Source organism: Dasypus novemcinctus, chromosome 15, assembly GCF_030445035.2.
Source record: "Dasypus novemcinctus isolate mDasNov1 chromosome 15, mDasNov1.1.hap2, whole genome shotgun sequence".
In the NCBI taxonomy this organism is placed as follows: Eukaryota; Metazoa; Chordata; class Mammalia; order Cingulata; family Dasypodidae; genus Dasypus; species Dasypus novemcinctus.
The window spans coordinates 10331785-10357647 of record NC_080687.1 but is presented as its reverse complement, the minus strand read 5'-3'; the positions used below and the strand labels follow the sequence as shown (position 1 = coordinate 10357647).

The 25863-nt window shown below is 46.8% G+C and overlaps 1 protein-coding gene across 3 annotated transcripts in view; it reads right to left on the bottom strand.

Annotated features, from left to right (window-relative positions):
• Positions 1-25863, bottom strand: part of SLC46A3 (solute carrier family 46 member 3) — a 41878-nt gene that overhangs the window by 7798 nt on the left and 8217 nt on the right. Inside the window, exons 1-4 of one of the 3 annotated variants that reach the window (XM_071208170.1) lie at positions 14514-15048; positions 13730-13941; positions 3465-4335; positions 1901-1984 (exon numbers count right to left, since the gene is read on the bottom strand). In XM_071208170.1, coding sequence (XP_071064271.1) covers positions 1901-1984; positions 3465-4335; positions 13730-13918 — 1144 coding nt within the window. In that variant the 5' untranslated portion in view covers positions 13919-13941; positions 14514-15048. Of the gene's footprint in view, positions 1-1900; positions 1985-3464; positions 4336-13729; positions 13942-14277; positions 15049-25863 lie in introns of those variants that run through there. The other 2 variants (XM_004458535.5, XM_004458537.3) reach the window with 2 other exon arrangements.

The following is a 25863-nucleotide window of genomic DNA, read 5'->3' as shown; positions in this document are numbered from 1 at the left end:
TGTCCATTGTGCCTTTGGTATCATATCTAAGAACGCATTGCCATATTGCATAACCCACAGAAGCAGATAGATTTTTACATACTATAATCACCAGTTTTCATATTCCTAAATGGTTTTCAACGCCATCATCATCACTTCATCTGTGAACAGCTATGTTAACATACACTTACATCTTATGAGGAGAAAAGAATCAAGAAATGCAAGTTTTTAATTTATTGAATTATGCAGTCTTCCCCAGTGTTGAAAAAACTGGCATAAATACAATAGCATAATTATTTGTTCTTCATAAATAATTAAATGTGAACATTTGTACCAGGCTAAAACATGAAATAAAAGCTCCAAAGTCTAATAATCTTCATATACTATGCAGAGGGAGGAGGACAATGCCATATTAGATATCTAGCTAGTAACAAGTTCTAACAAGAAATGTAATTGGTGTTTTCCTTCTGTGCTGGCTTTTTCCTGCTTGCCTCTCAACTGTTTGATCGTCCATGCTTGGGGGGCTGACCCCCACCCTATAGAACTTGGACTTCATTGCTGGTCCAACTTCCTGCTGCATCTGCTCAGTGGGATTTAGGAAGAGAAGGACCGTGTGTCTTCTCAGCTCCCTCCTGATTCGGGGCCATCCCTCTCTGGTTATTTCCCTAACCCTGCTCCATTCCTCTCTAATGACCATTCGTTCAAGTCTCTTTCTTTGAACTGGCTGAAGAGGATCCTGTTTCCATCTGGGACCCCGATTAGGGGCCAGCTCAGACATTTGTAAGAGTAAGAATACAACTGGAGGCCTGCATATTACTATATTCTAAGTATTCAAAAGTTAATCATTCTGGCTAATGAAACTTTAACTATGGTATGTTCTGCCTCCCCTTTTTGAGATATACACCTTTCTTAATGAGCTGGAAGGCCAGGCATCCATTTGGAATTCTGACTTTTCTAGCATTCTGTGTGGGAACAAGACAGCACTGGGCGAGCCGGCCCTCGGCCCTGTCCCCAGCCTGTAGCCCACCCTCCTTCTGTTCTACCCCTGGCTCCATCCTGCTCAGAAAGGGTCTTTCACGTGTGGTGTGGACGCCCACTCTGCAAGCCCAGGCTCTGCCCAGCCCCTCCGGTAAAGAACCCCCTTGGCTACCCCAAAGGGGCAGCATCCCTGGGAGAAAGGATTTGAGGAAGGGGATCCTCCAGGCACTTGCTGGAAGAAAGCCTAGAGCCATCGGGCATCTAGGAGAAAGGTGTGGGTCCCTGTGGGCCTGCGCTCTCCTCTCCTCTTGGGTGGGGCAGGCCAGATGAGCCCTGGAGCATGAGGGCCCAGACAGGGACCACCATGCCTGGGCACAGGCTCTTCCTAACATAGTGCTAACGCTTTGTCCAAAAGGAGCTCCCAGAGAAGCAAACATGGCTCAGCTGATAGAGCATCCACCTACCACAGGAGGGGTCCAGGGTTTGATCCCCAGGGCCTCCTGACCCGTGTGATGAGCTGGCCCATGTGCAGAGCTGCCGTGCGCAAGGAGTACTGTACCATGCAGGGGCACTCCTGCGCAGGGGTGTTCCATGCGCAAGGAGTGAGCCCTGCAAAGAGAGCTGCCCCGTGTGAAAAAAGTGCAGCCCTCCCAGGAGTGGCGCCGCACACATGGAGAGCTGACACAGCAAGATGACCTAGTTTCCTGGTGCCACCAAGGGTGTAAGGGGACTCAGAAGAACACACAGTGAATCAATACAGAGAGCAGACAATGGGGGGAAGGGGAGAGAAAGAAATAAAATAAATCTTAAAAAAAAAAAAAAAGGAGCTCCCAGCAGAAAAAAAGGTGATAGAGTATTCTGAAGAATCAAGGATTGATGGAACATAGATTTGAGTTGGCACAGATTGTAGATTCATTCTATTTCTTAAGCAAATTAAACTCACCTTGTTCAGTAGAAGGAACCACTTTCGACAACATGGAGCGTACAACAGAGAGCGGAACGGCGGTAAAAAGGAACGGCAGCCGCACTGTGAGAGAGACGGTGGAAATCATTGGCTAAGCAAGAAGACTGGTGGTCAGTTTTAAAGGGGAAACATTTTCTCTCTGTCAAATATTTCATTTCTACTAGCACCTAAACTCATTGCATTGAAAGATTGATTCATTAACTGTAGAATTCTATTTTAAAAATTACAGTGTAGACTGGTTAGTTTAAGCTTAATCCAATCTAGAATTCTTATTCTGTAATAAGAACAAGAGTTGATATAAGTTTTAGGTATAGATCTATATAATCTGCCAGTTTAGACTGAGCTGCCAATTTCCATTAATTATTATAGTAACTTTTGTTTAGCAAGTTGTGATTGTTAGTTAGCAAGTTGTGATTTGCTTTTTCAGACTTGGGATTCTTAGTGTTAGCATTCCCTTTATTGATAAACTGATTTTTTTATCAACATGTTTGCTAATCTTTGTGGCTATATAGCTTCATGAACACAAACTGCCATTGGCGTTGAATTCCGACCCTGAATAGTCAGTAGCATTTTTACCACATGACCAAAGAGTATATGCCACATTTGAATAGCACTTTAAGGTTTTTAAAGACTTTGCACATATATCAACTTACTTGGCCTTGACAACCCTGTGGGGGAAAGGGAGGACTCTGTTTACGGAATCCTAGGAATTATACCAAGTGCATGACAGGTATCTCTTCTAATATTCATTGTGGCCCTCTGACTTGGGTGTTCCTAATTCAGAGACACCTGACTCCAAGTTGAGGCTCAGAGCAATTAACTTGCCCAAGATCACCTAGTGCTATAGATAGAAATCAGGCCCAATTCCCTTGATCACTCTGCCTCCCTGCAAGGTGGGAAGGGGTTAGCACCTGCACGGTGGAAAAGACTAGACTGGACCTTTGCTAAGGTGCCACTTGACAGTCCACACGGCTCTTCAAAGGCAGTGTCTCATGCAAGCCCTACAAAAATGCTACGAGATAGGTGGTCAGGGAAGGAGACCAATTCGCCAAAAAGCAATTCTTCAAAAGCCAATTCATGAAATGACCAATTTGCAAAACCTCTTTTTAAAGAATTTTCTTCTAAAATTTCTTCAATGAATATGAATTTATTATTCTTATAAATCTTTATGAGTATACTTAATATAATTGTCCCAAATATATTTATTGAAAGAAATCTTCTTAGTCACATTATCAGAAATGTTCAGTTTGACAAAAGCTATATTAAAGAATTATTCATAAGACAAAGTTTCCTAATAACACAATTTTGGCAAATATGCACATTTGGAAAATTGTGGTTATTCAGTGAATTGATTCTTTTTAAAGCAAATTGGCTTTCAGCTTATTATTACAGCTTCTGACAAACTACCTTTCGCCAAATTACTTGAATGAGTACAGGTTAAATAGAAAGTGTTATTGTAATAAAGTTTCTCATGTGACGACTAAATTCATTTGATATAAACATCAAATAAGTGGTTAATAGTAAAGCCACATTTTTAACTCACCCAAAAGCATCATGAGTGTTGTCCTGGCAAAAGCGGTCAGAGCCATCCCGGTCATGGTGGTCACAATTCCAATGAAGGCCATATGAATATCATCCATACAGTACGAAAAAAGCCATATTCCTAGAAAACTACTTAAAAAGGAGACACTGCCCAAAGCTGATCCATAACCTATAAAAACTTCATTCCAGCAGAGCGGTGAATCCAATTCATAAAGAATAAAAATTGGGGAAACGCCAATTACCACGAAAAAATAAGTGGTCATTGTAAAAAGTAACCAACAGAGCAAACGCTGTCGCTTACCGGAAGAATTTTTGAACAGCATGTAAGTTCTGTGAAAGAGGCTTTTAAAGCTTTCACAACATGATATGGGAACATTCTCAGATGAAGATTCTTTCTTTGGATTGCCAAGAAAAAATAAAATATAGATCAAGTTGACTGCAACAGCCAGAGAAATAATTAAAAATGACCACTCAAAACCTAGTTCTCTAATAAAATAGCCAGAAGACAGTCCAGTTAACCCAGTAACAACTCCAAGTAAGAAGTCAAGTACAGCTATTCGAATTGTTTTCTGCTTCTCATCTTTACATTGATCAACTATATAGGCAACGCAGCCTCCAAAAAATGTAGTATAATTGCCACAGAGTGCACTAAGGAAGGCAGATGCAATCAACAGCTGGTATGGTAAGGCAAAATAGGAAAGCAAACAGAGCCAAACGCTGGAGGCAAGGGTGCCAACGGAAGACGAGACCAAAGGGAGCTTTCTTCCTTGGTGATCACTATTAGACAAAAGTATGAATGTAGACACCAGGCCAGGGATTAACCCACTTATGGTCATCTGCAGATTAAAAAGGGACACTTTTTTCTGGATTTCCTGCAAATAAATAAGAGAAAAGTGTGTTTACAGAGATTTATACAACATATTTTAAAACATCACAGTATACCCCTCTCCAAACGTGGCCCTTAAGTCAAAGTTGGAGAATCTGTGGTGCAGAGGCCAGGGAGAGCTTAAATATTCACCTGCTTCGCAAAGCAGATATCAAGAGGTAATGTAGGGGCGGTGGACTTGGCCCAGTGGTTAGGGCGTCCGTCTACCACACAGGAGGTCCGCGGTTCAAACCCAGGGCCTCCTTGACCCGTGTGGAGCTGGCCCATGCGCAGTGCTGATGCGCGCAAGGAGTGCCGTGCCACACAGGGGTGTCCCCCGCATAGGGGAGCCCCACATGCAAGGAGTGTGCCCTGTAAGGGGAGCCGCCCAGCGCGAAAGAAAGTGCAGCCTGCCCAGGAATGGTGCCACACACACGGAGAGCTGACACAACAAGATGATGCAACAAAAAGAAACACAGATTCCCATGCCGCTGACAACAACAGAAGCAGACAAAGAAGATGCAGCAAATAGACACAGAGAACAGACAACCGGGGTGGGGGGGGGGAGGAGAGAGAAATAAATAAATAAATAAATCTTAAAAAAAAAAAGAGGTAATGTAGGGAGTGGATGTAGCTCAGTGGTTGAGCGTCTGCTTCCCACTGGGTTCAATCCCTGCTGGTACCTCCAAAAAAAAGAAAAGTAATAATTTATAAAAGAGGTAATGGAGTCATCCACACTCAGAATATTCAAGCACCAAGGTGAGACTTTAACCCCCCAAGAGGAAAACGTGCATACTGGCGTGCATCCGTCTTTCCCCTTAGGTTGGTCCCCCAGAGCATCTGTCTTACATAGGGGACCCATGGGAAAAATCCCCAAGGACCCCGTGGCCTCGGGACTGATCAGATAATTTTTCTTTTCACCATGAACAGTTGGCACGTTCTAAAGCAAGGGCCACACCCCTTCCGGTGACACTGCTTCTTATCTGCTCTAAAGGAGGGTAGAGGGCAAGGTAAAGGCTACATGCCCATCTTCTCAAACAGATAAGTGAGAAACGAATTCCTTTCCTGCTAAATAAAAGGAAATCCTGGGATGGTGATGTCCACTCCACCTCTATATTAAGAGGGGGTTTAGATTCCACAGGCTGGAGGAATAGAGTATGGATTAGACTGAACTTACTGATATTCTACTATGGAACTATTGTACTTAGTAAGGGAAGAAACTGTAGCCTTGATGTGGAGAAAGTGACCACGGTAGCTGCTGAGGGTAGGGAGAGGGAAAAAGAGATATGATGTGGGGACATTTTCAGGACTTGGAGTAGTCCTGGGTGGTACTGCAAGGACAGATGCTGGACACTGAATGTCCTGCCATGGCCCACTGGGTGGACAGGGGGAGAGTGTAAACTACAATGTAAACCATTATCCATGTGGTGCAGCAGTGCTCCAAAATGTATTCACCAAATGCAATGAATTTCCCACGATGATGAAAGAGGTTGTTGATGTGGGAGGAGTGGGGTGAGGAGGGGGGTGGTATATGGGGACCTCATATTTTTTTTAATGTAACATTTAAAAAGAAAATAGAGGGGGAAAAAAGGAAATCCAAAAATAAAAGTCTCAAGAGGAGCCTTCATGGACTGAAGACGGCAGGAGGCCGTGAGCTGGGCAAGATGCCGCGACTTCCCTGAGTGCCAAAACGAGGCCAGAGGACCGGAAGTGTAATGAGGGTTGTGCTAGTTACTTGATGCAAAGAACTTTGCACGATTTAAAAACGTTCCCTGCTTGCTACTTCTCTGTATTTTCCAAATTTAATATAAAGAGCACGTGCCATTTTTATTACCGGAAATACTAGGCTCATCTTTAAAAGCTTTATCTGTGTAATATCTAGAGAGCACCTGAAACACCTGATGTCCTGCAAAAATATCAAGTATGGAATTAATTCATAGTGAGTCTAGTTTTTTCTTTCCGCACTTGTGTAACTCAAGCAATTCCATGTGTCAGGAAATGCTCTAGTCACTCAGCCTCAACGTTTCCGTCATCGCCCCTGTTGTTTCTTGCATTCCCTCCGTCCCCCGCCGCCGGTGCAGTCCCATGTCCCATCGAGGACCTTCCCGGGGCCCCACAGCTCCTTCCACGCGAGGACTCTCCTTAGGGCTCACCTGGGCTACTCTGGCATCTAACTGGTCTCTTTATTGGATTCAGAATATAACTTCCCGTCTTCCCACTTTGCAAACCATATGCATCGAAGGTGGGAGCATCCGGCTGAAGCTCGCTATCGGCATGGCTGTGACCTACTTGATAGCCTTTCATGAAGGTCACCCACTGCACCCCGCGTCGAGGCTCGGACACGTGGCCCAGCCTAACTCTTCAGCATCACCCCACTTACTTCCTCTGAAATTCCCAACAGATGTCACCTCCGTCGTCTGAGCCTTCTCAGATACACTTTAAATCCTGACCGTGGCAATCAGCCTTCCCCGAGTTGTACTTCTTTCAGGTAGTGCTCAAGAGCCCGAGCTCTGGAGTCAGATGACTCTGGTCTCTGTGCAGCAACTAGAATGATCTTTTAAAAACACAAATTGGCTCACGTTGCTCTGCCGCTTGGAACCCCCCAGTGGCTTTCCTGCCACAGGAAGGAAGCCAAACTGCTCGCCACGGCTGGTGCACACGGCCCAACATGGTCCAGCTCCCCTTCTCTGGCCTCATGTCCTCCTGCTATCCTCTGACTCGGTCAGAGGACTCCCACCGCGCTGGCATCTGGGCTGTGTGCCATTCCTACCCTCTGCCCAAGCTCAGCTTGCTTCCTCAGTTGAAATGTCACCTGCTCCGAGGGGCCTTCTAGGAACAGTCCCTAGGCCCAAAGCAACCCACTGGTCCCAACCCAACAGGCTATCCCTTACCCTGCCGTATTAGCCTTTAGAGACGCACCACTACTTGACATCACATGATCTTTTAGTGTCTCTGCTCCTCATACCTGAGCACCAGGACGGTGGGAACTGTCTTTATAATCACAGTGTCAGCAGCTCCAAGAGCAGAGTTTGGCATGCAACAGGCACTCAATAGATATTTATCAACCGAATGACTGATCAGGCAAAATAGAGCCCCTGTAACTCACCCGCTGCATGTGACCTTGACCAAACTGTTTCTCTCTACAGCTGCTTCATCTGACAATTAGGGGTAACAACAAGCCCGGCCTCACTGGCTGTCATGAAGGTTAAATATAAAAATGACCCGGGTGCCAGGCCCTGGCACATAGTTGGTGCTCCACAAATTGTAGCTATTTCATTTTTACTACATGAGACCCGAGTACATCACTGTATCTCCTGCACACATAGTGGCCATCAAGTAAATGTTTACAAAGTAAACAAAGAAAGAAAGGGAACAGTTCTCTTTTGATCAGCTTCTCAACACGATGCTCCAATTTTGGCTCCCTCCGTCCCTTTCCCTCCCCTCCACCCAAGTCCTGTCTCTTCTTTTTACCATTTCTCACCCAACTTGAACCTAGACCACCCTCTACCTCTGTAATCCATTTTATAAAATGCAGATTTTAACTAAGATAAATTTAAAGCATATTTCAATCATAAATTACAGTTGCGAAAGAAGAAACAAATTGAGTATATCTTAAACTCTGGAGAATTATAATTACATATTACATAAGGGTAGATGGGAAAAATCAAAGTTAAAAAAATGCCATTTTTCAGTCAAGATTGAACAGAATGTCATTGTACTGAGACAGGAATAATTTTAGGAAAACTGTGTCAATTTTAAAGATGTCATAGTTTCAGAGGCTAAAATACAAACATCAGTCCCAATGGAGTAGAAAATATTCCATGTCATATTTCCTTAGTGAGACTCTGCTGGTAACAATGGATTGTTTTAGCTGTTCGAAAGTCTGCAAATAAAGTCCTGAGCAAGAGCAACTTCGTGATCTTTTGGATTTCCTCTAAACTGCTCCTCGCCAGTAGCAGAAGTGCCAATCTTAAAAGAAGCCTAAAGAGCACAGACTCCAATTGTTCATTTCACACTTCAAAATGAACAAATCATTTAGCAAGGAGGGAGCCTAAGGCATTTAAGAATTCCTTCCTCCCAAAAGTCAATGAAAATGCTAGAATTCCCCACCTCTTCATTCCTTAGTGAAGCCCTGCCATCTTATTAAAGAATCCTTTAGAGATTAATCTCATTGCCCAAGAGAACTGTATAGGTGTACTTTATAACACAGGGTTAAGAAAATGTGAAGCTTTGAATAGTAGGATAGATCAATATTAAGTTATTTATATGAGTATATATACTTCCAACCCAAATGGGCTGAAAAATAAGACCTTATCCATACAGAGACTTTCACAATGTTAAATATAAGTGAGATGGCTCAGTTTATTATATCTATATCCTGAAATAGATATTACCTTGCATTCTAATACATGTGTGTATTTGTGATGTAGGAAGGATAAATAAATATGGTAAAACAGAAAGAAGTCCAACCCATTTTCACAATATGAACTGTCTTCTTGCACACACTTGTTCTTTTGGAGGGTGACAAGAAAAAAATTCTGAACTGAAAAAAATCATTCATTCGTTTGTTCATTCACTCATTCATTTTTATTGGAGACTCACCCAGTATGATCTCTCTCATTTATACGCTTACAAGGGCAGACCATAAACCTTAAGCTTCTTTTAGTGAGCAAGTGGCCAGAGCCCACGCAGCAGAGCTGGGTGTTGAGAGAAACGAGCTCAGGGGAACAGGAAGCCCTGGCCCTTGGGCTCTGCGGGTAGAGAATTCTCGTCAAGTCGCTGAGCAGGGAGCGCGTCCTGGCAGGGGGCCTGAATGAAGGGCTGCAGAGCCCGGTGGGCCTCCTGGGAAGTAGAAATGTCATATGGGTATGACCGTGGTTGAAAGGGAAAGTCTAAGGTCATGTCCATTTCTAGAAGGAAAGCTGAAACCTGTAACATGGGACTGTGCAGCATAGTGGAACCTCAAGTGAAACACGAATGTAGGTGATGTTGCATAAATTAGACTGTTTTTACAAAATATAAATACAAATAAACTTGAGAGACAGAAACAGAATAGCAGCTATGTATGGCAGGGGAAGCATAGAGAGACCGAGGGGGTGGTGAGGTTTTTTGGGTTTGTCTGTTTTTTTTTTTTCTTTATTATTATTATTATAGGAATAATGAGAATGCTCTAATAATGACAGAAGTGATGAACGCACAACTGTGTGATTATACCAAACACCACTGATTGTACACTTTGGGCAGATTTATGCCTTATTAATATTTATCAATAAAAATGATTTGTTAAAAAAAAGAAAGCCGCTCTGTCCCAAGGGCCAAGCCGTGTTGGCCCCACGCCCCATCCCCAGTGGGGGTGGGGTTTCTAGTCCCCAGCCTGCGAAGCGGCACCTACGTCTAGGCCAGCATGTTCTCTCGAGGATTCATCCAATTCAAAAACAGTAGATGGAAAAACAACTAAGCAATTTTTAAAACTGAGAAAATCTTCAAAATGAAACCATTGCTCTGTGCGGCGGGGCTTCTCAGCGCTGGGTGGCAGAGATGGGGCCATGCCCACCCCCTAGGGCCCCTCAAGCTTCCAGAAGGGCAGGAGTCAGCCCGTAAGGGGGTGAAGGGGGGTGGGGGACTGCTCCAAGGGTGCCGGGGAAGGAGAGACACAGAATCTAATACCGGGAAGCGGATGCAGCTCGACTGATAAGAGCGTCCGCCGACCATATGGACGGTCCAGGGTTCGATCCCCAGGGCCTCCTGACCCGTGTGGTGAGCTGGCCCATGCTCAGTGCTGCCATGAGCAAGGAGTGCCGTGCCACGCAGGAGCGCCCCCACGTAGGGGTGTCCCACACGCAAGGAGTGCGCCCCGAATGGAGAGCTGCCCTGCTTGAAGAAAGCGCAGCCCACCCAGGAGTGCCCCCCCCCACGGAGAGCTGATGCAGCAAGATGACACAACAGAAAAGAGACGCAGATTCCCAGTGCCACCTGATAATGCCAGCGGATGCAGAAAAACACACAGGGAATTTGACACAGAGCAGACAACGGGGCGGGGCGGGGGGAGGAATAAATACAATAAATCTAAAAAAAGAATCAAACACAGACCGCTGTGAGCCCACTGAGCTGCCTGGGAGGAAACACTCTGGAAGGGAGACCAACGAGGAGGGGAGGCCCTCTTCTCCTGTTCTTGGGCCACAGCCCCCCAATTTCTTTCAGCCTCTGCCCCACACGACCTCACTCTAAGCACCTTGACGTCAGCACGGCTACCCAGAAATACTCAGTTCCAAGACAATTCCTCCCACAGCAATGAGGAAATGAGTAAGACCAGGGGCTGTGCCAAGCGGCCAGGCCTCATTCCAGCAAGGATAGGCCTGAGGGGACACCGGGGGAAGCACTAGAACCTTCCCCCGTGACCAGCTTCACGACTTCCTCTACTCCTCGGACTCCTCTCCCAGTCAGGCCTCAGCTGTCTCCCACTGAGGAGAAGCGCTCAGGGACGATGGGAAGAGGACTTGAATTCCCATCAAACTCTTCTCTGGTGATGAGGAAGCAGCCGCCACTCTTTCGTCCCCACAAAATATTCCTGCGGGAAAGAGTCCCAGGTTCAGAAGTCTAGTTTGTGTGTGGAAGACAGTGGGGGTGGGGATTCTGGGTGCAGATCTCTCTTGCGGCCTCGCACTGGGACGAGGGTAGCGGGTGAGATACCTCCTGCTGTAAATGAACAAAACCTGGGGGTTGGAGAGGGAGAAGGCAAAGCTCTGTCACATCGGGCTAAGCATCTTCAGGGTCCTGAAAGCAAAAGTGAGTGCTCTCCACGCCATACCTCCTCACACAGCTGCTCCCCCAAACCTGGGCGTCAGAGCTGATTTGACAGCACAGATGACAGAGGCGCTCGTAAGCTGCCCCACTCCCTGCCCTGTGACAAACACGGGCCCTGGGCTCACGCTCTTCAGTGAAAGCCTCTTTTCTGGAGCCATAAAACTGGTTCATGCAGATGCAGTGACAGGGGACCGAGAGGAGGGGAGCAAGAGAAGGGAAGCACCACGTTTCATTGCGTCCCACCAGGCAGCTCACGCCAATCGGCCTTAGTCCAGCTTTCACTTTCGTTTGGCAAGCAGTGGTTTTGGGCAAGCGCACTCTGAGGTTCTCTCCAGTAACAAGTGGCCGGGGCAAAAAAGGAAATGGGCCCTGAACTGGAAATGGGATTCCATCTAGCTGGTAGGAACCCTGTAAGACTGAGACGAAGTTTGTTATTGTCATGGTTTTCTTTTATTTTGTTTCAACCATAGATGAGCAACAGTGAGGCCAATGACACTTTTAGTCAAACAGGAAAGTCTGTTTGTTTTCATGATGTACACAGCCTCTGTTCCAACTGATCCAAAAGGCCGATCCAACCCAACTCGGCCCTAAGATCATTCCTTCTAAAAGCCTTGCCCATATCTCCTCCCTGTTCAAAAGCCTTCCCAGGTGTTCAGTGTCTGTAAGATATTGTCAAATTCCTCAGGATAATGTTTAAGGCTCTCTGACTCTGGCCCTTTTCATCCACCACCATCGCTGTGACCCGCGGCAGGTTCTTTCCAAAACAGGCAAGATACTCTTTAACTTCAGTCCCTTTTTTTTTTTAACCTCAGTCACTTTTACTTCCCTGTTCTCCCTGCCATTTTACTTGCCTCAGTCTACTATTTCCTCCTCCTAAGCTGTTTTCAAAGGTTCCATTTCCAAAAAGTCTTCCCTGACTGTCCATCCCAGCTGTCCGTGGCCTCTGCACCCCTCAACTGCTAGGGGACTCGCTGGTGATTCTGGCTGCTCAGCACTTAGCTCTCCTGTGAGGCTTGTCATCTTGATTTTTCATCTATAGGTCCCCTCATGCCCTAAAAGGATGCCAGCTCCTCAAAGCGAGGACTACCTACTACTCTCTTTGCACTGTGTCAGAAAGCCCCGTGAAGATGATTTGAACCGATTCAGTAAGTGTAGACAGAGCACCTGCCCAGTGCACGGTGTCGTGCTGTGTGAGGACAAAGCCAGCTCTTGTACTGGAGGCAATTCTTGCCAACTTTGCTACTTCCTTGGTATGTGACTATAAGTCCAGGTCTTAACCTCTTAACTCAGTTTCCCCACCTATAAAAGAAGGGTAACAATAATATCCAGTTAAGAAATTTATAGCGGTCATTTAGTGAGAAGACAAATAAGGGTCCAGGAAGCAGGAGCTCAGAAGAGTAAGAGCCAGGCTAGGTCAAATTTGAAAAATGAAAACACAGCAGTTCTAAGGACAGGTACAGAGATGGCATTTGGTGTACGGGGGAGGCCTGGAAAGGTTTTGGGGAAGCCTTCTTAGATGTGGGGCTACTTCTCTCTACTTCTAGAGAGAAGCTGGAATGCAGAGAAACTAGGCTTTTGCACTGGGCAGGCCAGTGATGAAGATTCACATCAGATGACCTGCCCCAGAAGGACAAAAGTCCTGGGGAAATAAAATCTTTAGGGCTCCGCCTACCGTCCAGTCAAAGTGAGAAGACACATCCGTGGGCCTGGGGGCCGCCTGGCCAGAGAGCCCCGGGGAGCCTGCTCCATTTGCAAGAAAGAGAAACTGTGGGGCGAGCTGACCACAAGTTTGGCTTTGGATTGTTCAGTCTGAGTGAGAGGCTATGCAAGTGGAGGCCGGAAGTAACTGGCACCTGTAACAAAAGCAATGAAGACCACTTCTGGTCCTTGCCCAAACGTCACCCCTAAAAGATCTTCTCTGCCCTCTGTGCTTAAAGTCTCATTCTCCTCTCCCCCCCAGTCCCCTGCCCTTCCCTAGCCCCCCTCCCTGCTTTATTTCTCATATAGATGATTTTAACCTTTTTTTCCCCCTTGACTCTTCTAAGTACCCTAAAGACAAACTATTGTGTTTTCTCACGGCTTATCTCCAGGGAGTAGAAAAGTGCCTGGCACATAGTAGGCGCTAAAGAAATATCTGTTGATTGAGTCACTGAATATAAAGAGCAGAAATCATTCGTCTAGATGTGTTTAGTCAAAGCCAGGGTAAAGTGTGCTCAAGGAGAGGCAGAAAGTATAGAAGGGAGAAGCAAGGTCTAAGAAAGGAGCTTGGGAGATATGAAAGAAAAGAAAAAAAACAAAAACAAAAGGGAGCTCGGGAGAGACCTCCAGAGGAGGAGATTTGGGGGACGGCAGGGAGACAAGCACAGAGGCAGCATGACTGCTCTGGAGCTTCCAGAGGGAGGGGACAGCCAGGGCCACGGAACGAGGAGGGGATGTGAAGGAGAAGAGGCAGAGCAAAGGCTCCAGAGACTCCAGGCAGGATGGGGACCGGGCAAGGGCACTCGGTTTGGGGCTGAAGAGTTTTGTGGTGACCCTTGAGAGGCCACTGCACAGTCTGTCCAGTGTCCTCTTTCATTTAAAAATGTAAAATTTCTTACCTCCTGCAATACAAAAATTGGGCTGCTTTTGTTTTTTTCACACTGAGAAATATTGCTATCAATAGCGATACTGTAGTTGCTTGTTTCTTCCCATATTCTCCTATACACGTACTGCGTGGTGAGCGGCGAGGTCAGAGTCATCGCGAATGCGCTAAGGAAAATGGCAGGTTCTACCCAGGGAATCTTCATGGTGCCTGGGAAATCGCTGAATCCTGTAAGAAACAAAAGGCGCACGGTAATCAGGGGCAGTCCCACCTGAGAGGCTAGGTTCTCAGGTCCCGAAGTTAGAGGAACTTGTGGGGCTGGGAGGTAACGTTAAAGAAAACAAAACAAATAAACAAATTTTTAAAATCCACCAGAAAATGAGAGCAGGAAGCGTTTCAGAGGAGAACGTCGGCCTCAGAGAAGGGGACTCGGTCAACCGAGATTGTCAAAAGTCCCATTCTTAAGAGTCGGTCTTTTGGGACTGGAATCCCCTGTCAGAGCACTCTTGAATCTCGTCAACTGTCATGCACCTGGGTTTTCCCAGATCACACTGCAGCTCCCACCTTGTAAACGGCCAGGTGCTTCGCAGAGCATAAGCAGTGAGAGTCCTCTGCAGCGGCTGCCACCTGTTTGCTTTCGTTATTTTGCTTCTCCTTAACAAAGGTCGGGGAGGAGGCCTTGCAAAAAGTAGCTCACAAAAAGACAAAAAATAAAATTTAATTTTTAAAAAAAGAAAAAATTAAAAACGGTAGTTCACAATCCAAAGGGGATTTAAAAACAAAAACAAACAAAAACTCACCCCACGATCACAGCCTTCCTGCCAGGCTAGGCGCAGGTCTGACCATTTTCGGGGCCCCGGATTTTTGGGGTGTCTCTCGGTCTGCCCCGCGTGGTGCGGCGACTCCCGAGCAGCGGGAGCAGCCTCAGGGGCTGGGTCAGCGGAGGCCTTGCCAGGGCGCTGGGCCAGGTCTACCCAGCCGGCGGCGCGGGGAGAGGCGGGTCTACGCAGTCGGCATCCGGAGGCAGGGACCCGGCATCGGGTCTACACAGCCGGTGCTGGGCGGTCAGGGGGATTTTCTGTAACCTTCGACCAAGTAACTTCTGCCGGAAAACCAAGACCCATTTTGGAGCAAACTAAAGAGCGCGCACTTCCGCGGCCAGTGACACCTGCGAAGGTTTTCAGCGCAGCCTCCGCTTCTCCGCGGCCTTGTGGACGCGGCTTCGGGGGTCGGCAGCCGGCGGTCGGTCGGCGGGCAGCGGGCCCGGGCCGGGGTGACTCAGCCTGGCCGCCTGCCCGGAGGCGGCGGGGCGAGCCGGAGGAGCCCAAGGCCGCCGAGCCCCGCCCCTCCAGCGCCAAGCCCCGCCCCCAGCCGGCGCCCGGCCCTGCTCGCCTTCCATTGGGCCCCGCGGCCGACGCCCCCGTGCCGATTGGCCCGCCCCGACGTCACTCGCTGCGCCCTGGCCCCGCCTCCTTCTCCCCCGGAGCCCCGCGGCGCCGGGTTCACCCCGCGGCCTCCGCGCTTGCAAAGCGTTCCTGGGCCCGAAGGTTGTTTTCGGTAGCCCAGAAGATCTGCTGGGAAAGCAGCACGTGTGTGAGGCAGCAAACTCCAGCCTCCGGGTCGGCAGGGCCGGGCCCGGGAGGGGTGGGGCGTGGAGGGTTCTGGAAAGTGCTCGGGCCCAGGGCAGCTCGCGGTCCCCGGGGCGCAGGCTCCTGCCCGCCGCGCGCCCGGGGCCCGGGGCCTCCGCTCGGGGAGCGTCCCTTTCTGCCTCTGTGCACGCCCGCAGCAAAGCCGCCGGGGGCACGCCTGCCGGGACCGTGCCTGCGCGCCTCCGCCCACCGCCGGGAGCGCGCGGCGTCCCGGGACGAGCTGCTGGCGTCTGTCAGGGGACTTGGGCAGGTCCTGGGGGAGGCGGGAGGGAGCGGCGCCTGCCCCGGGCTGGGTGCTGTCCCGCGGAGGGCGTGCCTCCGTCTTCCGGGCTCTTAATCTTATTTAAAAGCGGTGGTTTTGTCTGCGTTCCCACGAGATGACAGCACTGTCTTGTGGCCAGTCCCGGGTCACAGAATGGCCTGGTCTGACGTCGAGGCTCTGTGACACTGTTTCTATTGAACCACACCACCGCCCAGCTGTCAGTGTCAGGCCGGCGGAGAGCTCCCGCCCAGCTCCCTGACGGCAGCCCCGGAAAGGATAGCTTACGTGGTGGAAGGTGACTCCAAGAGGCTTAGGTCTGACACCCTAATATTGGTTGAAGTGACGAAGGTACAACTCTGTGATTACACCAGATACTGTTGATTGCACACTTTGGGTGGGTTGTGTGTTTAAGGAATTTGTAGCCAAAAAAATGGATTTAAAAAAAGAAGTTTTAAATTTGAATCCTCATTGCAATTTAGTAGCTTGTCACCTGGCACTTGCCACTTCTTTTATTTCTCAGCTTCTTCAAGGAAGCATTATGACATTCTTAATGCATCCGATAGGGCAGACTGTGGGCGCTGGAGAGCGGGTACACAAAGATGAAGAGGATAATTTCCTAAGAAGACAGGTGATGTCTTAAATCGTAGCATGACGTGATAAGGGCTAGATTAGAGGCAAATTCTAAATGGAGCAAGGAGCTGACCCTGAGCAGAAAGAGCTGGCCTGGAAGCGGGGGAGAGTCACTGGACACAAGGACACTAAGAAAAAGACAAGAAATGATCTGTGCAAAGTGCTGTATATCTTAGTAATTCTTACTAACATAACATCTAGTTCTGTGCTGGCTGGATCCACTTTCTACATTTTTTTGTCTGGCTTAGACCCTCCTTTCAACAATCTTTCCTAATAGGGAAAAAAATCAAGGTTAAAGTCATGTCCCAAATCCTAATACCTTAAAAAAGCAAAGGTTCTCTCGAGTTGCATGACTCAGTAGGGGGCTTGAGTTCGTACCATTTTCCGGCAAGGACACCACCTGAATGTCCCCGGCCCTGGAGAAGGAGGAGGGCCACCTGCAGAGTCTGGCCCAACTCTCAAAGGCTTCTTCCTAGAAATGACACATGGCCCTTTTGCTCATGTTCCATCAGCCCAAATAAGCCAGGAGCCTTGGGAGGGAGTGCACTCCTATCATATGCCCAGACGGAAGAGGAAATATCCATACAGAGCTCTGAAGACTTTCACGTCCCCAGACCACGATTTCTCAGGAAAATCAATGGGAAGAAAAGTGCAGTTCGAAAATGTTCTTTCTTATGGGGCTGAAAGAAAGCACATCCAACCTACTTCCAAGTTTCGCTGCCGCTGCTCTTCCCACCTGATGAAGAAGGCAGGCCTTCTTAAATGCAGCTGCCTACCTCTAGGTGACAATAACCCTCGGGCAGGCCTTTCTCCTCTTTCCTCGAGTAATACCAAGTGTTGTGTGTGTATTAAGTTAAAGAAGTCTTAACCATTGTCTGTTGACATCTGGCCCTAGACTGGGTATTATGGATGAAACAAAAAGTTAGCCCGTCCTATCTCAATCTCAAAGATGCTCCACGGTATTTGGTGAGAAAAGATGGAAAGAGATGACAGAAGCTCTAAAACCGAATATCTGGGAGTCATCACGGGTCTGTCCCTGCTGTTTGCCAAGCCCTCCTGATGTGGTCGCTCCTCACAGGCTCCCAGCTCAAGCCTTCTTCCTTGGAAGACTCTGAGAGAAGAACTTGAAGATAAAGCCAAGGTCTGAAAGGAGGGGTGGCCGTGCCACTGGCTTAAGCTCCCTGGCTGTGTTTCTGAAACTTGAGTCAACAGGTGTCTTTTTTACAGGGGTCTCCAGGAGGATTTTTAAAAATCGCTTTCTTGAGACATAATTCATAGGCCACATATGGCAGTTTGAGATAATTTATGAACCCCCCAAAGAGATCATGTTTGTAAGTTAATCTGATCCTCTGGGTGTGATGCCCTTTGGTTGTATTAGAGTCAGCCGAGATGTCTTTGATAAAGTCACGTTGAGGTTAGGGCTGGATTCGACCCCATCGTGCGGGGTTGAGTCCCTGACCCTGGGGTAGGCTCTATAAATGGACACTCACTGAAGGGGGACACAGAAGACACATGGGAATAGAGCGCTCCAAAGACATGGCAGAGGAGAGAACTTGAGCCTGGGGCTCCAGAGAGAGCTGACCCATTCGCCGGATAGTTTGCAACTGAAGAGACTAGAGCCCTGAGCAGCTGAGAAGGCCCAGAAAGAATCAAGCCCTCCAGCCTGCAGCTGAGATCGGAGGAAGCTGGGCCCACGGAGCCTTAAGAGAGACAGGAAGGCTGAACCCTCACGGACATCGCCCGCCATCTCGGTTCAACACATGGCAACAAATTTTGGTGAGAAAAGTAACCTTGGGTTGGATTCTTTAGGACCTTGAAAGTGTAAGCTTTTACCCCAAATAAATACCCTTTATAAAAGCCAACAGATTTCTGGTACTTTACATCAGTACCTCTTTGGCTGATGGATACCATATAATTCATCCATTTAACATGTACAAATCAGTGGATTTTAGTCTATTCACAGAGATGTGCCACCATCATCATAGTCAATTTTAGTGTATTTTCACCACCCCAAGGGGAAGTCCTATGTCCTTTAACTGTCACACCCCATCCCCAGCCCTCTCCATCCTCCATCCTTCAGCAACCACTAATGTACTTTCTCTCACTCTAGATTTCCCTATTCTGGGCTTGGATAGGGATGGAATCATATAGAATGTGGTCTTTTGTGACTGGCTTAGCATGTTTTCAAGGTTCGTCCATATAGCCTACATCAGTACTTCATTCCTTTTTATGTCTGGGTAATATTCCATTGCATGGTTACACCATATTTGTCTATCCATGCATGCATTGAGGGTCCTTTGGGTTGTTTCCACCTTTTGGCTACTGTGAATAATGCTGCTAAAAACATCTGTGCACGATTTTCTGTGTGGACTCTAGGAGAATGTTTTAAGTTTTATATATTCAGCTCAATAAGCTAAAGTTTTAAATGTAAGCATATTCCGAATTGTCTTCTAAGGACTGATACTTGATTTTAGCGCCTGCATTTGCATTTCTGCTTATGACCACATTGGCACCAAGTAGAACGATTTTCATAATCTCAAACTAATGAGAAAAGAAGTGGACTAAATACATAAAAGATAAGCTCAAGCCAAGGGAAAACCAAGTGATTTCATATCATGATGTTTGACAGAACCTTTCATAGTATTCTAATAAAAAATAGTGGGAGAAATGAGTCATCTCTGACACACAAATAGACACGCTGAACTCAAAAGGTCCTGTCCTGTGCTGTATTTAAGCAGCAAAAGCCAAAAAGGAGGACAGTAACTACTGGAGTTTGCTTCTTTTAGCTTCTGATAAAATCGGCAAAATAACATGTGGTGAAAAGACCTTAGTTATACCAATTGCTGCATGGGAGGAGATGGCCACTACTGTGCTAATAAGAGTCTAATGTAATACAACTCCAAGCACAAATTATTGGAAGGAAATGTGATCTGATCATCTGACCTTGGTCAATACACACCAAAACAGACCTGAAGAGCTGAAAAATTCAAGACCGACCTCAGCCCTTGCCTATGTCACCTCTGTTTTGGACAGGCTGAACAAATGTCTCCTTGAAATTTTCTCTCCCTTTGGGTTCCCGGAAGGACTCGGTCTTCTTTCTACTGAGAGGGCTCCTTCTCAGTCTCTTTGCAGCCTTGCATCTAAGTGATTGTGGTCCTGGGTTCCATCTCAGCTCTCTTCTCCCCCATCAAGCTCATCCACATTTGTGACTCAACTACAAAAAATATGCAGATCGTTCCCAAATCTCTTACCTCACTCTCCCCCTCTTCTCTTGAACTTGATCCCCAGAGCTTCTATTTGAGCATTTTGAAAAAAACTTTAAATGCCCAAAACATATGTCCACATCCTCCTGCTACACCTGACACCCCCCCTGTAATCCCTGTGTTAGCCTATGAAATCACTTGTCTGGTCAGCAGACATGGAGAACTGGGAGTCATTCCTGAATTTCTGGTCACCAGATTCCATAGCTTTCACATCATAAGTAAAACTGAAATATCTTGAGGCCTTTTAGGTGGGTGGCAGTTGGGCCCAGCAGCTCTTTCTCAGCTTGGCTAGGGTTAGGAGCTCTGTCTTGCCATTGATCCACTGGTGGGTGGAATTTGAAGGTTGCTAGAGAGGAAGTGGGCAGATAGGCAAGGGAACGCAGGGGTTCCTTGCTAAATCAGAAGTCCTGACCCTTTCCCTTTGAGATTTCAAGTAGTTACAATACTTCCGATGGGCTGGGCTGGTCCTAAGGTTGCTCAGTTGTCAGTAATGTACAGTACTGGCCCTGAGGAAGAGCTCCTCCATGATGGGGGGATGGGCGGTGGAGGTGGAAGGGAGTAAAATAGATGGAACTGATGAGCCAGGCTCAATAGCACTTAGAACAGACCACGGAGGCTGCACCCCATCCTCACCCACTGCCTTGCACCTTGGGGTTCTCCAGGAGAAATAACTGTTTAACTGTCAATGAAAGCATCCATCTCCCAAGAGTTATAACTGGGAACCCCACCTCCTGTGTGTGGAGTAAGCATTGCTGCACCTAACAGCCACCCCCACTTCACCCACCTCACTCTGGGCTCTGCAGCCCACCCTTCGACCTGTGAGCTGGCACTCCAGGTTTCCTGCACCAGCCTCACCAAAGCCGAGCTTGTAATCAGAACCAACTCATTTTGACTAAGTAAGTACCTCTGGGGTTCTCGCTTTTTGAGGGAGATCCCGGAGAATGAAGAATGGCCCTCTCGCCATCGGCAGGATGGAAGCTAGGACTGAATTTGTCTAGTGACTTAACTGTGGCTTTATTTCCCACCACAGCTGGTGGAATAGGATGTCTGGGAAAGCTCCTAGAGCGGGGGCTGTAGGGTCAGGTTCTAATCTGAACCTGAATCCTGCCTGGTCAGACACACCTACCCACTGTGCTGAGACGTGAGAGAGAAGAAGACCTCAGTGTAGGAGGTGACCCCGCAGAGCAACCTCCGCCTTCCTCTCTGAAGAGGAGACAGTCCCATTCCAAGCAGGCTTGGCTGGGGGAGTAAGGGAGTGTTTAAAGACAGCAGAGTAAATTCATGGCCCTACAATACAGATCCTGTGGAGAGGATCCGGCCACCATGCCTCTCCAGCTCCTTAGCTTAAGCTGCTGTCATCTGTCACCTGGATTGCTGCAAGTTTTCTTACCTGGGCACTCCACCTGCTCTCTTGCCCCACCTTCACCCGTTCTCCACACAGCAACACTGTATGCCCTTCCTTACATGCGTATAGAATTGCATCATTCCCTTGGCCAATGCCCTCGAATGGGCTCCCCATTAATTTAGAATACTCTGCCTCCAAACAATCCTATCCTTCTCCAGAGCTATCGGGTGGCCACAATGGAGCTTCTTTCACTTTCTTGAACACACCAAGCCCTTGCCCACCCAGAGATCTTGAACATGCTGTGCTAACTCCGTAGAATGCTTTCTCCCCACCTCCACCTTGCCCTAGCTCTTCCCACAGGCAGCTCCTTCTCCTCCTTTAGGTTTTAGCTTAATGTCACCTTGGAGGAATCATCCCTGATCGTCTTACCCAAAGTAGGAAACTGGTTCCATTTCCATTTGTCTCTAGCTTCTTGTTTGATTTCTTTTTTAAATTGCCACAGTTTTCTTTTTTAATCTTATTTTATTTTTTAATTCTTTTTTTAAAAGTTAATAGATCACACAAAATGTTACATTAAAAGACATAAGAGGGGGAAGCGGCTGTGGCTCCATCAGGTGGGCTCCCGTCTACCATATGCGAGGCCCTGGGTTTGCATCCCGGGGCCTCCTTGTGAAGGCAGGCTTGCCCGCACACTGCGGAGAGCTGCTGGCCAGGGTGCCATGGAGAGCTGCCCAGCCCTCCAGCGCTGTGGAGTGAAAAAAAATCAAAAAAGAGTGCACAGCGAATGGACACAGAGAGCAGATAGGAAGCAAAAAGCCACAAGCAGGGGTGGAGGTGGGGATTAAAAAAAATAATAATAAGAGGTTCCCATACCCCACTCCCCACCCCCATCATTTTTTTAATTGTATTTTTTTTAAGATACATAGATCACAAAAAATGTTACATTAAAAAATATAAGAGGTTCCCATATACCCCCCACACCCCGTTTGATTTCTTTTAACACTTTACATTTTAAAATTATTTTATTTTTCCTTATGTTTACCTACACCCTGCCCTGGAATGCAAGCTCCACGCAGGCAGGGCTAAGGCTGACTTTTTTGTGATGGTCCATATCTAGAACAGTGACCTAGTATGCAGTAAATCTTTGTTAAATGAACTAAATAAGGAGATTTTTGTTCAGTTCTCCTAAATTATGGAACTGCACGCTAAACCGTGCAAAATAATTATCTGACATTTATTTTTCTTAGGACACTGCATTTATGATTACATGCTCTGTCTTGGATTCTGTCTGAATCCCTTAAAAGAAGTGTGCCAGAATATTCAGCAAACTATGATTAGAACATTCAGATATGATAAAGCTTACTCATAAAAGCCAGTCTAAAAGGTGTAACTCCCAAACTAGCTGTTATTCTATCTGCAATTTGATTCTCTGCTAATAAAAGAAGGAAAGAGCTATTCAGCCTCCCTAGTAATCGAATAAGTGGACATTAGGATGACAAGGTATCATCGTTCATCTACAAAATGGGCAAAGATTTTGTTTTAAGATAAAATTCATTTGGCCAGGCTGATGTGAAATGAACATATTCTCACCCACTTAGTAAATTGGTAAAATATTTTTCAGAACAATAATTTAATAGTACACGTTAAACCACTAATAATTTGGGTGCACGCTGTCTACCCGGTAAGTCCCACTAATGAAATAATCATGAATTTATAAAAAAATTAAGCTGCTTCAATTTGTATTGCAAGGTTTATTTTAATTTGAAAGTACCTAAATATATGACTATATGTATATGTGTGTGTATAGATAGATAGATAATTATTTATAACATAATAGGGAACGAGTGCATATATATGATGGTGTTTTAAAAAGCCATTGTGAAGCAGGCTAGTAAGACAGGGAATCAATAGACGGATGTGGAACCTGGCAAGAAGTCCACGTGGACATCAGTCACGCCAGGATGGCTGCTGGAAGACCCTCCCCAAGATTCTGCCTCTCAGAAGAAGACTTCCTCCAGAAGCCAGGAGAAGCCCTGGATATTCCCCAAGGACTTTATCATTGGGCCCTCCTCAGAGATTGGTGGGAGAAATAATCAAAATGGTAAACTCTGGCTGCCTTCACCCCACTTGGGTCACTACACGAGTTTACCTGGGGATCTGTCATGGGGAATTGTAGTCTGTAAATCAGCCCTCCTTATTGCTTTTCAGCCCCTTCCTCTCTACCTGGGACCATGACCTGCTATTTTCTCCGATTTCTCATCCCTCCCTGCCTGAATAAATTACTGGCCTAGCTCACCTGACACGCTCTTGAAATTCATTTCTGCAGCATAGCCAACAACCTAGACAAAATCCAGTAACATATTTGGCGAGCCAGTCCAGGAGTTTATTGGTGAGTGAAACTGTGGCCTACAGCTTGTTTAATTCCTTCTTTTGGTTCTCCATTTTAAACAGGTTTACCTACAAGACCCCACAGGACGTAATCCCAGGAGGGAAGGGGCCAGGGCTCAGGAATTCTCTGCGTCCACACTGTGTGCCCAGGCTTGTGAGATCTGACCCCAGCCAGGATGGCTGGGTGATAGGGCAGTGGCTCAAATCACGGCCCTGCCAAGACAGAGGTTCCCCGGCAGAGCACTGGGCCCTGTGAGGCTTCTTTTTCTGGCCCTTTTAGCGGCCGGAGGCTTTGCCCTTGGGCCTGCCTGCTGTTGCCTTCTCCCGCCTTCTCCCTTCAGAGGCAGCATGGCAACAGGGGAGAGCCGGGGACTTGCCCCTCCCAGGACTTTGCCAGCGCCTTCCTATCTGACCACACCCAGTTACCCGGGGGACGAAGTGGGAAGGTGGAGGCAGAGCAAAAGTGGATGCCATGGGGGTTCCCTTCCCCAGGGGTGTCACAGGCCAGGGCACGCTTGCATAATTAACCTTTACCCATGGTTTTACCTTTTACTGCTTGTTACTGAATCTCTCATTACAGGTTTGTGTTAAAATGAGTCTTTCTCTGGAATGTTTTACTAACTATGAAACTGGGAAAATACCTTTGCTAGCAAGGAAGCTAGTGCCTCAGGGCCCCAAGGCCTGTTAGCTAGAACAATTAATCTCTAATCACTTAACGGCCTTTTGATGGCTGGTCTAACTGGGAAATTACCAGATGGTAAAATCATAAAACTAGGACTGTGTCTAAGACTTCTGGAAGGAAAGGAGGAAGAAGTTTTTTATCCCTTCTCTGAGGAGGGAGCATTATTTGGCTTGGAGGGCATCTGATCTATTTGAACTGTTTTCCAAGTCCAGGTGGCCCTGGAAATGCTCAGTGGCAGGGTCTCTGATTCCCAGGGTGGTGGGAACTAGAGAAGTAACTTTGAATGTCCCCCAAGATTTGAAGGCTTGGGTGCTTCAATTCAGAGAGCAGCTGATCATTTCCTGAGATTTAACTCAGGAACTTCTGTTTTGGTAACTGTGCAGTCAGTCTCGGACCCTGAAATGTCAGAGGTGCTGAGAACCAGAGTGGGAAACTCTGAAAGGCCTCCATTCCTTAGGCCCTTCCATTCAGAGGGCAGCCAAATATCCCCTGAGACTTAGCTCAAGCACTCTGATTTGGAGTAACTGCTCAGAACATCTCCCACCAACTCAGCTTGGGCGCATTGATCAGATCGTGGGAAGCATCAGATATCCCCACAAGACCTAGGTTGCCCACAGGGATGCCTTTAGGTCAGGAAGGCTCTGAAAATTGAAATTCTCAGGACACTGGGACAGAGCATCAGCTCTGCGGTGAACATTTTAGTCAGACTAGGACTCTGGGAAGCCAGATCAATTGACTAAAATGTGCTTCTTCATTCTTCCTAGAATAATGGGCATGGTCTCTAGTCTCCCAGTAAACTCCCAGTAGGAGTATCTTCTCAAGAATCAGGAAAATTTGCTTATTGCTGGTCCACATGGCCACAGTATAGCCAAGAGCAGCCTCTGTATAGGTCCTTGAATTCCAGTTAAACCAGTGTAAGAAAAGAGAACAGATAGATCTGAGGTCCAGAAACCTCATGTCATGTCTCCTTAGAAAAATGAGGAACCACACCTCAAACTTCCATTAGTTAAAACTTGGTTGTGCCTATATAAGGTGTGAGTAGAGATCAAGATCTAGACTGCTTACTAAACCTCTCTTAGAAAATAAAAAACCCCATGTGCCATCATTAACATCAAAGAGTTCCTAGAAATGCTAAAGGTATAAAATTCTCTCTTCTGTTTTAAGTTCAACTTTGAAATCTGCATTTAACTTAGTCAGTTTGCTTGTGCCTAGGAAATCAGATTTGGGATTCACCTGTTAGAAATTGGATAATGGTGAAAGATAACCTAAAGATAAGTCTTTAAGTGTCAATACTGTCTTGCAAGTGGATATAATGTACAAATCACAAGTGGAATTTACAAAGTTATTACTAATAAAATTCTTGTGACATAGTTAATAAAGGTACCCAGTTCACCTTAAAGTAAAACCTTATTAGAAACTGTAAGAGTACCTGCTAATTAACATCTTCCTGGTAAAAGTGTAAAAGTAAAAAGCAAAGTACTAAAAAGTTCACTTAATATGTTATACATTGCATTGGAAATGTTTAAAAAGTGCATAAAAATAGAGATAGACTTCAGCATTGTCAAACTCTCTTGTGCATTCTAACCAGGCCTTCAATACACTGTAGGTTGCCTCTCCATTTGAATTATTGGCCAGTTGGTCACTGACCCCTAAAACAATAAAGGTATCTACTACATCTCTGGTTGTGCTTCTGAAGTCAATGGAGACTACATTGTAGTTTCAAACTCCTGCAGCAGCCAATGATGGCTCAATATAGCCAGATGTACAATGAATATTGCCTCCAGACTGGCACTGTTTCATAGTGCCAAAAGGTGCTATGCACCACCTGTTGGAATACTGGAAACTTCCTTCCTAGCTTCTCTCTAGGGTTAATGGTGCTGCAGCTTGCTGGCTGTGTGAAGAACATACCAAGTAGAGCAATGATCACCAGA